At 36.2% G+C, this 12,458-nt stretch overlaps 1 protein-coding gene across 16 annotated transcripts in view; it reads left to right on the plus strand.

Annotated features, from left to right (window-relative positions):
• BLTP1 (bridge-like lipid transfer protein family member 1) overlaps nucleotides 1-12,458 on the plus strand; it is a 117,474-nt gene that overhangs the window by 57,667 nt on the left and 47,349 nt on the right. For all 16 annotated transcript variants that reach the window (XM_057405120.1, XM_057405126.1, XM_057405130.1 and 13 more), the window contains 12 exons: nucleotides 33-179; nucleotides 558-685; nucleotides 1,111-1,313; nucleotides 3,881-4,078; nucleotides 4,759-4,970; nucleotides 5,349-5,500; nucleotides 6,438-6,588; nucleotides 7,684-7,836; nucleotides 9,066-9,306; nucleotides 10,294-10,442; nucleotides 11,098-11,317; nucleotides 12,233-12,391. In XM_057405120.1, coding sequence (XP_057261103.1) covers nucleotides 33-179; nucleotides 558-685; nucleotides 1,111-1,313; nucleotides 3,881-4,078; nucleotides 4,759-4,970; nucleotides 5,349-5,500; nucleotides 6,438-6,588; nucleotides 7,684-7,836; nucleotides 9,066-9,306; nucleotides 10,294-10,442; nucleotides 11,098-11,317; nucleotides 12,233-12,391 — 2,113 coding nt within the window. The remainder of the gene's footprint in view (nucleotides 1-32; nucleotides 180-557; nucleotides 686-1,110; nucleotides 1,314-3,880; nucleotides 4,079-4,758; nucleotides 4,971-5,348; nucleotides 5,501-6,437; nucleotides 6,589-7,683; nucleotides 7,837-9,065; nucleotides 9,307-10,293; nucleotides 10,443-11,097; nucleotides 11,318-12,232; nucleotides 12,392-12,458) is intronic.

Here is a 12,458-nt window from a genome sequence, read left to right on the forward strand (position 1 = left end):
AATGTTGTTGCTTTTTTTTTCCCCTCTGCAAGTTATCTTCAAAGCAGGACATTAGAGGAACAAAAATAGATACTACCACTACAGGAACAACAAACCACGGACCAGCACAGACTAATCTCTCACTTAAGCAAGATAATGTGACAATTAAAGGTCTTCAGGCCAACGTTACTGTACCAAAGGTAACAAGTTTTTGTTTATGTGTTAGTAGATATGTGCCTCCCAAAGTACCCTTATTTTGCATTATTAATTCCCCAAAAGCTTAAGTGAAGCAATGTATTTGTGCTAGAGAACTAATGTTTTGAAAAGGATAGGCTGTTTTGGAGCTGCTTAATTTTATTATGGTAGGTGTGCAAGTTAAATACCAACTGCTATAGGGGTAACTGACTGCCATGTCTTTAAATTGTGTATTTACATCTTCTAGGTGGGATGGGTTTACCTTTTATTTTTTCACTTTATTGAGAAGTATAAGAAAAGATTGTATCTGAAATTAGTGATGTATTCTTAATGTAACATGATTTTCTAAATTACTTTACTCTTTGGGGGAATTTTGCATATAGGTGAACCTGTGTTTACTACAAGCATCTGTTGATGAATCCCCAGGAGTTTCTTCTAGCAAAACTGTGACTCATGTTTCATTAGTAGCTTTGTGTTTTGATAGAATTGCTACACAAGTTCGTATGAATAGGTAAGAATACTACATGTTACTGTTTGTGGCTCACTCTTAAGTTAGAAGACTTACAGTGATGCCAGTTTTTTTCAGTTCAGAAGAATATTTGAAAAAGTTGTCATGTCTTAGTTAAGCAATAAAATGTGTCATCTTTGTTTTATAAATTAACATCTAACTAGTTCCTTTAAGAAGTGGAGAAACCCTTCTGGAATAATTTTGGAACTTTAGTTTTAACTCTTTTCTTACCTAATCTTATGCAGGATAAAATTAGTTTTCCCAATATTTTTCCACTGTAGCATATGTATCTTCTGTTTTACAAAGTATTCTTTTTAACACTGCTGGGCCAATGTCACTTAAAATTTTAAACAAAAATAATCAAATGAAATATGTCTATCTGAGATTCGCTTTATTGTTGTGGTTGGTTTTCTCCCCTGTACTCAAAGGGGTATAGTTGAGGAGACTTCAAGCAGTGCAGAAACTGGGAGGAATTCTGTCGCATTTGATCGTTACATCCAAACCAGTAAAATGCAGCCTCAGTCTTCTGGCTCACTGAGATCCAATGCTGGAGCAGAAAAAGGAAAAGAAATTGCTGCAAAATTGAATATCCATCGTGTTCATGGGCAACTCAGAGGCCTTGATACAACAGGTAAGCCTTTTTTTGTTTGAACAGTGGAAATGTCATTTTCCTAGAAGCAAGTGCTTATAGCTGACTTTGATCTTGTTTAGTTGTGGGGTTTTTTATCAACTCAGATATAAAGGCGCTTGAATGTGGAGATTTTACATATAATCTGAGAAGTGTGGGATGGTTGTTCTGAATTATTTTCTGCTATTCTGCTAAAGTGCTAGATTTAAATGTAGGCAGAGTGAAAACCTATCAAGAATGACTTCGAAGCAGTTGGTGTGTGCATTGTAAATATTGACATGCACTGGTAAATTTCAGTCCTGGGCTCCTGCTGTGGTTTAAACCCAGCCATGCAGCTCGTTACTTCACTCCCCCTCTTCCTCCCCCCACTCCTGGAGGGATGGGGAGGAGAATCAAAAGAATGCAACTCCCACAGGTTGAGATAAGAACAGTTTAGTAACTAAAGTATAACACAAATCACTACTGCTACCACCAATAATAATAATGATAAAGGAAATAACAAGGGAAGAGAATACAACACCTCACCACCCACCGACTGATAACTCGCTCCCCTCAGCCCGACCGAGCACTGACTGATACCTAGTCCAACCCTAGTCCAGCCCTTCCAGGTAACTCTCAGTTACATCCTGGGCATGACGTGCTGTGGTATGGAATACCTCTTTGGCTAGTTTGGGTCAGGTGTCCTGTCTCTGCTTCCTCCTGGCTTCCCCTCCTCCCTGGAAGAGCGTGAGGCTCAGAAAGTCCTTGGTCAGACTAAACATTTGAGCAGTAACTAAAAACACTGGTGTTATCAGTGCTGTTCCCAGGCCGAAAGTCAAAACCACAGCACTACACCAGCTACTAAGAAGGAGAAAAAATGACTGCTACTGCTGAACCCAGGACAGCTCCCTTCCTCCCAGTTAATCCCTCTTCAGCTACTATTTTTATCACCTAATGCTAGGAATGAATTACACTTCTTTGCTTTCTTACTGCTTGTTAGCGATCTCAAGATAGATATAATGTGCCTGTTGTACTGGCAATTTCAGCATGACAAGCTGTAGTTTTTTGACTAATTATGGCTATAAAACTAAAATAAGACCTAGCCAATTGTCTTCCTTCTTGTTTGCCTTAAGGAAATTCCTTCAAGAGGCCATGAATTAAAGTCAGCTGCTATAACTCCTGACCCTATATAAGCTAACCTGGAAAAGATGGCCAAAAGCAGAGGCCGTTCTTGTTAAAATGAATGCAGTTTTCATGGAATATATACCACTTAGTGCTCTGTTTTACTCTGGCGTGTAAAGATTAGGAATGTTTAGGGCATGAGGAGGTGTTCTGTGAAGCAAGTATTATTAACACAGAAGAAACCAATAAACCACAAACAAAAAAAACCCCACCACTGTGCAGAGATGTGAGCAGATGAAATTGGAGGAAAACAAAAGTGATAAGAGAACGTGAAAATGTTTAACTTGATTTTTACTGAGTTATAGGTAGAATCTTAGTGGCAGTGTCTTGTGTTAGATATGCTGCAGGCATTCAAGAAGGCTAAGTAATTTTTTAATTCTGACCAAGAAAACTCCTTATCTTCTATTTAAAATGTCTGAGAATTTGTTTCTAGGTTTCTTAGCATTTCACATATACTTCAAAAGTGATTGCAGTTATAAGTTGAGGTCAGAGAGTGAGGACTAGAAGTGACATAAATTGATTCAGTGTAGTTGTTTTCCTCAGACATTTGACATTTAGCTCTGTGTGTGAGTTAATAGGTGGTAGGTATAAAATGATTTAAAAAGTTTATTCAGAAATGTCCCTAGAAGAAAGGATTTCTATTTAAGTTACATCCTAACATCAAAGAAATCAAGGTAGCATAGTACCCTCTTGGATCTTAGACAGTGAACAAGAGAATTAATTTAAAACTGCTTGAGTCTGTATCATCTTAGGAATCAGTGAGACCTAGTGCTTTACATCCGTCCAACACAGACATAGACATTCTTCCAACCAAGAAGCAGTCTTTGAATTAAAATTAGAACATGATTTCTAGATATCCTTCAAGTATGCTATAGTAAATACCAAATGTGTTTCTACTAAAACATATTGTCCAAGAGCATTGTCAGGATTGCTGCCATTTTTTGCTATTAAACCTTAGGTATTTAGTAGTAATGTTTTAGGTTGGGGTTTTTTTGGTAGTTTCAGGCCAATTACTAGTTACAGATAAAAATCTGAAGATCTTGTTTTATACACATGTCTTTGGAATCATGACTTTAGAAACGACAAAGAAAGCAGATGGGTTAGGATTGGGTATGTCTCGAAGCTTTAACTTTGTGTTATTTGGTCCTTGTTTTTTCTGAGCTTAAAAATTTATCTGCCTGTATTAATATACCGGGAGCAAGGTGGTTCTTCCTATGCTTTTTATTTCTGCCCATGTTTCGATTTTATTTTTTTTTCTTTCTTACCTTTTTTTCCTCCTTCCCTTTTTCAGTATTGAGGAATACTAAAGGGACAACACTCCCAAAATATTGTAAGCTTCAGAGAGGTATTTGAAGATGTAAAGTATTTTTCGTTTTCTAACAAAGTGATAAATGTGTTTGTTGTCACAGATATTGGAACTTGTGCAATAACAGCAATTCCTTTTGGGAAATCTAAAGTTCTTTTTACTTTGGAAGAGCTGGATGAGTTTGCTTTTGTGGATGAAACAGATCAACAAGCTGTTCCAGATGTAACTCGAATTGGGCCTAGTCAAGAGAAGTGGGGTTGGATAATGTTTGAGTGTGGAATTGAAAATTTAACTATAAAAGGTAAAGCTTGTATAGGCTTTATATTATTTTTTCATGAAACTAACAATTCTGTTGTTAGCTCTTTTAGATTAGCAATTTGATTAGAAATTGCTGAACGTGGGTAACACTAAATAGTACAAATCTATTGTAAATATCACATAGTAGATTGTACAGTAAAGGACCTTTTTTAGTCATCAAACCTATGATAATAATGAACGAAATAATTCCATGTAAACTGGTGTCAGCAGTTTCTGAACTGAAAGTGAGGGTAGTGAAATGAAAGTGAAGGTAGAACATGATACTTTCACTGATCTCTTAAATCATGAACTTTCAGTCATACCTACAGTAAGGGTCTGCATTTAGCTGCTTTGGGAGGGGAAAGCTGGCTTCAAAAAGAAAGAAAAAGAAAACAATATATATGTGTTTTCTGTCATCCAAGATACTCTTTTCATGAATAGTGTTTAAAAATAGTCTTCATGTGTGTACTCTTCATCTACTTTGAACAGGCTATGAAAAGCTCTACAACTAGATGATTGTCTAAAAATTGTAGTGATAAATTGTTATGTAGAATGGTAATGCATCTTGTTTAACCAAAATCATATATATTTCTCCTCTTCAGTGCAGATCTTTTCCATGGGACATAAGTTATAGATGTTTATGCACAGCAAGCGCTTACAGTCTTAGTATGGGTGCTTTTACAGGAGGAAGACAATCTGGAGCAGTATTTTATAATACGTTTGGAGTCATGGGTAAATCAAGAGATACAGAAAGAGGTGGATTGCTTGCATCGAATAACTCTTCAGATTCTCCAACTGGTAGTGGTTATAATACTGATGTGTCTGATGACAACCTTCCTTGTGACAGAATAAGTCCCTCTTCAGATATTAATGGAAATTCAGTTTCAGATGAGCAGGTACGTACCTACTATGTGGAAATGGTTGGTCTTAGGTTGGGCTTTTTGTGTGTGTGGTTTTGGGGGGGGGATTGTGGTTTTTTGTTTTTTTTTGTGATTAACATCCTTAATAAAAAATCTGACAATTTAACTTGTTCCAACTGTATTCATGCTGTCTACTCACACACTAAACTGTCAGCTTTCTGCAAGTCTCTTGGTATTATCTTGGGAGAATTGGTGGACAGCATTAGTTCGTTGCTTTCTGGTTTGTTTGTTTTTTTCCTAAATACATGTGAAACTATTTCTGATGAGCAGTGCACAGTATGGTATGTCAGTCTCATGTAGTGTAATCAGTTTGGAAAACAATTTCACTTTTAACTTTGTGTTTCCTTTTTTAAGGATGAAGGGGTTGAATCTGATGATCTAAAAAAAGATATACCCTTGATGCCTCCTCCCCCAGATTCTTGCAGCATGAAGTTAACAATCAAAGAAATTTGGTTTAGTTTTGCAGCCCCTACCAACGTGCGCTCTCCAGCCCATGTATTTTCAAGGTATGATTTTACCTGATTTTAAAGAAAGTGAGAATTCTGCTTTGTTAAATTGCACCTGTGTTTGGTAGATTCTGAATGTAACTTCAGTAATTTTTGTCACTTCTCTGGAAATGAAAATTGTGTTTTACATATATCACAGTAAATCTTGATTCAATTTTCCATTGTTGTCATTTATATGGAAGTGTTGCTAGAAATTTTTTACACAAGATTAAAAGAAGAAAAAGAATTAAAAAAACCCATGACAAAACAAAAAATCCAAACAATGAAAATTAGAGTAAAAATCTTCCAGTGAGACTGAAATGTATGAAGGAGAAAGGCAGGGGAGGATGTTTGCTTTGGGTAGGAGAAATGATAGAGAAGAGAACTTAGTTCTTTTGGTATTCAACCTGATGCTTAACCCATGATCTTATTTCCATTGCACTACAATGTTCAAAATGAATGTTTTGAAGATAGTTTTTTCATCCTGTGTTTATAGAATAAGCCAAGTATTCCTATCTGTCAGTAGTTTAATCTCAGTATAGAGCTATAAATTAGAAAATGCTCCTTGTGGTTTTGCTAATATTCTTGCCACAGGCCTTCAGCAAAAGTACTTCATGACCTATTGTGTAACAGTTAATGTGGGATTTAGTCAGTGATTTCAAATCAGAAATTTGAAATTCAGCCAGAATTTCAAACTGTTTGATTTCAGTAGGTAATACAAATGGGAAAAGGAGGGAGTAGCAGTAGCAAGAGTGGATGGAGTCATGAGTGTGTAAGCGAGTAAAACAAAACCTGCCTTAGGTACTTTTTTGCAAGTTGTCATTTTCTGGGCAAAAAGTCTGTAACATTGTTCTGTTGCATTCCACCTTTTTCAATGTCATTCATAATAGCATTAGAAAATCTTGCTAATTGCTGCTGCTAAATGTGAATATCCAATTCTTTTCATTTTTCTCAATAGGCAGCTGAACCTCCTGAGTACTGCAACACCTGCAGTTGGTGCTTGGCTTGTTCCTATTGATCAAGTGAAATCCTCATTAAATAAACTAGAAACAGAAGGAACCCTGCGAATCTGTGCTGTTATGGGGTGCATTATGACAGAAGCGTTAGAGGTAAAATGACATTTATAAAGTCAATAGGCAGAGCAGAGCAGTGTATTATGTAGTATATACATTAAAGATTATGGATATTTTCACCGGCAAACTTATAGAACCTATTATGAGCCCTTATTTCCAGAAGTGGTCACAAGAACTTGCTACCTGTGATTTTTGTACACAACCCAAATTTCAGTGAGGAAGTCTTGTGCTTCTATTCAGGAGTGTACCTCCAGGTAGAATAACTGGAGTTTGTGCCTTTTGAAAAGGAAGAGTAAGAAATAATGGGTGTAGTATCTGGTATATTTTATGAAATATGAAGGTATGTTGAATTATGAATCTTCAGGGTATCTTTCAGGAGAAATTGTGAATTGTTTGCTCCTGCTGTGTATGGAATCTTTGTGTTTTAGACCCACTTGTTAGAGGAAGGGAGGACTAGCACAGTGAGGGTGAAACATAGCAAGAAACACAAAATAGACAAATTTTCTGTTGAAAACCAGGATTGGTAGAGCTTTCATGACAAATTGGGTGTTAACAGTGATTTGCTAATGAGCGTTTCGTGTGTAAGCAGTGTTCTGCTGTTCGTTTACTTGGCACCATCTAGTGGGAAGGTTTTGAGGTGCTACTCGTTGCTGACATCATGTGCTGTAAGATGGACAAATGTAGCGTTAGGATTAATTTTCTGCTGTACTGAAAAGTCATCCTTTACAGCAATCTCTTACTGTTACTTTCCTTCCTGTGTCTTTTCCCAGACTTTTCCTAGCATTAAACAACATTAGAGAAGTCCCTAGTTTTTCTGTAACTGGGAATGAATAGTTTCTTTTAAAATCTCAGCTTGCTGTGTATATATATCTTATTAGTCCAGAAGCAAGTTTGCAAAGTCTGCAGTTTGAATCCAGCCTTCTGTTTTATTACTTTGTATAAGTAAGTATCAAGTATGATTTTTCATACACACTTTTTAAAATAAGGTAGGTATCTGTGAGGCAAATCTTTGTTGTGGAAGTTCAAAAGGGGTTACAAGTTCATGGTACTCTAGGGGAAACCTTGTAGGTCATGAGTTTGTTTTGTTTGCAAGCATGTTCATATGTGAAAAATTGTTATATTTTAACCTAGAATAAAAGTGTGCACTTTCCTCTGAGGAGCAAGTACAACAGGCTTACTAAAGTGGCTCGTTTCTTGCAAGAAAATCCTTCTTGTTTACTGTGTAATATATTGCACCATTACCTTCATCAAGCAAATTACTCTGTTATTGAGGATGCCACCATGGTGAGTTACCCTGTAAAAATGGAAATAACTCAGTGGGTTAGTTTCAAATGTACCAATTTTAATGTCTCAAAGTGGGTAACAGATTAAGGAAAGTTAACAAACAAGAAAATATAACAGAAACTCATGTATAGCCTTAAATTGGTGAATAGATATTGCTTCTCTCATTTCATTTTCTGTCAGATCTGCTGGTTTTCTTGTGGCCTGTGTATGTGCAAAATTTTTTATCAAGCGATTTTATTAGTAAATACATGAGGAATCATACACCTAAAAGGCATGTCTTTAAAATTGTTAATTTTATTTTAATTAGATTTTATTTTCCTTAAAGATAGCAGTAAAGCAGTAAAAATTTGCATCTGTAATTTTAAACTCGAATAAATCTCACATAAGGCAAGTGCGTTGTTAGCTTATTCCAAATCCTATCCTCAAAATTACTTTTCATGTCTTAGAAATACTTAAATAATGCAGACAGTTTAAGAAAAGGGCTAAAGTTGTAAAAACTTTAAGGCTTAAATATCTAATCTTTTTCTTGTTCCTTTGGAATGTGAATGTCTGTTTTGTAGGGGTGAAGAATTGTTTGAACAAATGTATTTGGCATAAGAAGGAGTGTTTCTTCCTGATTTTGTGTCATTTTCATAATCCAATTTCACAGCTGTCAGATTTAAACACTATTTTTCAACATATTCAGCTGAGAGCCCAGTGATCAGAAATAGCAGTTTGTGGCAGAAATAGCCCTGTGTGATTCCAAGCTATTTTCTTTAGCGTAATTCAGTGATACAGTCAAAATGATCCCTATTTTTGCCTCACATTTATGTTTTTAAAATACTGCTTACCAACGAGGGGGAAAAAAAACCTCATCTTACCAATTTCAGTTCTTTTTCTACAGGCAATCTAGTGCTGTTGTGAATTTTAGGCCATAGTTCAAAGCCTAATAATTACTTAAGTACTTTTTTGTTTCATATTTAATAAACCTATTTCCTGTTGTTTATTTTTGGCCCCTTTGGGCTAGATCCTCAAGTCATGCAGATGAATGTGTTTAGGGTGTTCAATGAAGCTATAATTTTTACCACCTAGCTCTAAGACTTCTTGTATCGGTCATAAGCCTTTCGAGCACAAAGATTTAAAGGGTTCTGACACCCCCCTTCTCCCTCCTGCCCCCCCTTCCCCCTCCCCCGGTTTTACTTTAAAATGCTGTGATACGCATTTGTTGTTTTGTTTGTTTGTTTTTGAAGAGTGATGGTCTTCCTGCCTTAGTAACCTTAAAGAAAGGTCTAGTTGCCTTAGCAAGGCAGTGGATGAAATTCATTGTCGTGACCCCAGCCTTTAAAGGAGTTAGCTTACACCGACCAACTCAGCCAGTGAAATTGCAGATGAATGCCTGCCATGACCATGAAGATGGACTTGGATTAGACAACGGAGGGGGTCTTCAGAGCGACACAAGTGCTGATGGAGCGGAGTTTGAATTTGATGCAGGTATTTTTGTGTTCTTCTGTCTCCATAAAAATTAATAGTGTCAACTAGTTCTTGTCAGAGCATTTCTATCTTCTTTAGTTTTAATGCTTGAATACATTATAGTGTTCTTTTTTAGAATCATTAAGCTTCTTTTTTAGAATTGTTTTCATTTTGAAGCTGCTGCTTACAATTATAGTATTATAATAATTATTATTAGTTTGGGGAAAACCAAAACAGAACACTTGTCTTTCATCATGTGTTTTGTCTTGTTCTTTACTGCACAAAACACATCAACTTAATTATTTGCTACCTGGGAATTAGGATTCTGTTGTGACCTGCTGATGTTAGGTAGGAAGTGTAACATGAAATTCTATGAACTCTTCCAGGAATAGCTTCAAACCAACCTTTTTTATTTGTTCTTTGCCAGGTAGTAGTTATCTTAAGCAGGTAGCTTAAAAAGAGAAAACCCAAAGATGTTTGTGTGTGAAACTTTTATGTAATCATACAGTATGATGGACATTTTTTTTCCCCGTCTCCAAAATATTTGCTTTGCTTGAGCAGACTATTAGATTATTAGAACTAGTGAAAAATTTTATTTCCCTCCCCCATGTATTCTATCTTGCACCAAAAATTTTGCAAGTGGCAGTTTTGCTTCCTTGTATGCATGTACCTATAGGTGGAATTCATGCAAATGTAAGCATATTAATTCAAAAAATGATCAGCCATGCCAGAGTCAGCAAAAGAAAGTGAAATTTGGCAGTTTGCTTTTGGATTTGTAGGGCAGAGCAACAGTTGTATGATATCGTGAGGACAAAAAGATTTTAAACAAAATCTAGTAGTCCCATATCTGAGGTCTTTTTATTAGTCTTAAAATTCCCTAGAAGCTGTATGTAGGTGTGTGTCAGAATTTGGAAGTTCATGACTGCTTGTAAATAAATGTGCCTAATAATAGATAATCTTGATTCCCCCTATATATGCAAGTGAGAACAATTGTTTGCTTGGTTCCAGCTACTGTCAGTGAGCATACAATGCTCTTGGAAGGAACAGCTAATCGCCCTCCACCTGCTGGTGGCTCTTCTGGGCCTGTAACTGGTGCTGATATCATGAGGAAATTATCCAAGACTCACACTCACAGTGATTCTGTTCTGAAAATAAAGGTAAGTTCCTAGTGCCATGCACAAGGCAGAAGTGGTTTGTAGCTGACCTGTTTAGAAGCTGTTCTGCTTCTTCAGTCCTTACTGCTCACTCCTGGTTGTCTTGCATGGTTTATAGGCACAGATGCTTTGCTTAAAAACACATTTGTCTCTTATTCAATTTTGAGGGCAGAGAACCTGTTTCGTAGTTTTAAACCTTTAGGCAGATCAGGAGCCTTCCAATTGGTGTCAGAAATCTCCAGCTTCTGTTCTTTCCCTTCCCCAGAGGATACACTCACCATTATACTAGGGCTGGAAAAGATTTGGTCTTCAGATGAAGACCAAATACAAATGAGGCTTATATTCAGTGGTACGCACTGTTCCTTCTGCAGACGTTCTTTAAGTGAATTCTACGCATTTGCAGTTCCATTTTTTTTTTACTTGCTAGGCTTTTAAAACTTTTTTATTCATAAAATTATTTTAATACTTGAGAATTCAATAGCACCTTTATGCACAGTACTTGTATGGGATATAACCTGTACCAAATGAACTGCTACTTGTCTGAAAGTTTGCAGGAATGAGAATTTTGTAGGTATTGTGTTCTTGTATTCAGACCAAATGTTGCATCCTATTTGCCATTTACACAGTGCTTCACTAGTTTCTTTGTTTTCTTCACAAGGGTATACATCCGTATCATTCCCTAAGCTACACTAGTGGAGACACAGCTACAGATTCACCAGTGCATGTTGGCCGTTCTGGAGTGGCAGTCAAAGAAAGCCCAAGGAAAGAAAGTCTGCTCAGCTATCTTACTGGGAGTTTTCCTAGCCTGCATAATCTGTTGGAAGGGACTCCTCAAAGAAGTACAACTGCAGTCAAAAGTAGTTCTTTAACAAGAACAGGTATGATGCAGCTTCAGTAAGCTAAAGGGAGGGGAAAGAAGGATTGGTTTTATTTTAATGATTTAGAAAAGGTATTATATTTTCACTGCAAGTAATCATTTCTATTTTAATATTTCACCTCCCCGCTCTCTCCCCCCAAATAAGAATCATAGGCTTTAATAGCAGTTCCTAGATATTGCTATATCATACCATTTCCTGTAAACAAACAGCAAGTGCATCAGATTGGGAAAAGAAATTAAAACTAACAAAGTAAATAAAATATTTTCCTTTTACTTAGCCTTACTAATTTTAGAATATAATACATTATTTTTTTTACTTAAAATGAGTCTTCTTGAATGAATAAGGAAATGATCTTTCTGTATTTGGCATTTTTTCTTGACCTTGTAAGTAGCTCAGAAAGTGGACAGGAACTAATGTTACAGTAACTTCATTTTTGTATAACAATCTGCGTATTTTTAGTAATGGTCTTTTGAACAAATGTGTTTTGTAGAAGTTTGAAATACACACATTGAAATTTTAATGTTCTGTATTATTGTTCAGAATGCATTGTCATAGTTTATAAAAAGAAAGCCAGATAAGTTTGATACTGCATTCATTTTGTTTAAAACCTCTCTCCTTTGCTGTCAGGGAATGAAGTTTTATTCAGAAAAAAAGGTATTTTGGTTTCTTAATGACTCCTTTCCTCTAATTACTGGTAGAGATGAGCAAATGCACTTGTAGTGCAACATTCATTAGTGTCATAACTTCTGTGGTGTAGTAACTGTAGTGCTATTTGACACATAATTTACTGGAATAAACTTTGCGGATTAGACTTTACTTGTATAGTAAATAGGCATCAGTAAAATTATTGCTGCATTCCTGGTTTTTGCTGATTTTGATGCAACAAATGCTAAAGCTTCTGATTTATCTGTATAGGAAATACTGTGGCCACAGACATGTTATCTGAACATCCTTTGCTGTCTGAACCATCTTCTGTGAGTTTCTATAACTGGATGTCAAATGCTGTGGGCAACAGAGGAAGTGTAGTACAGGAGAGTCCAGCCACCAAGTCTGGACACAATAGTCTTCCAACAGGTATTGCTAATTACAGCTGGATGGATTTAAGAGATGATTCTGGGTTGGCTGTTCTGTGTTTACCACG

The sequence above is a fragment of the Pezoporus wallicus genome, unplaced genomic scaffold, assembly GCF_028554395.1.
Source record: "Pezoporus wallicus isolate ANWC-B61680 ecotype Strahan unplaced genomic scaffold, APGP_CSIRO_Pwel_v1 contig_6789, whole genome shotgun sequence".
Lineage (NCBI taxonomy): Eukaryota > Metazoa > Chordata > Aves > Psittaciformes > Psittacidae > Pezoporus > Pezoporus wallicus.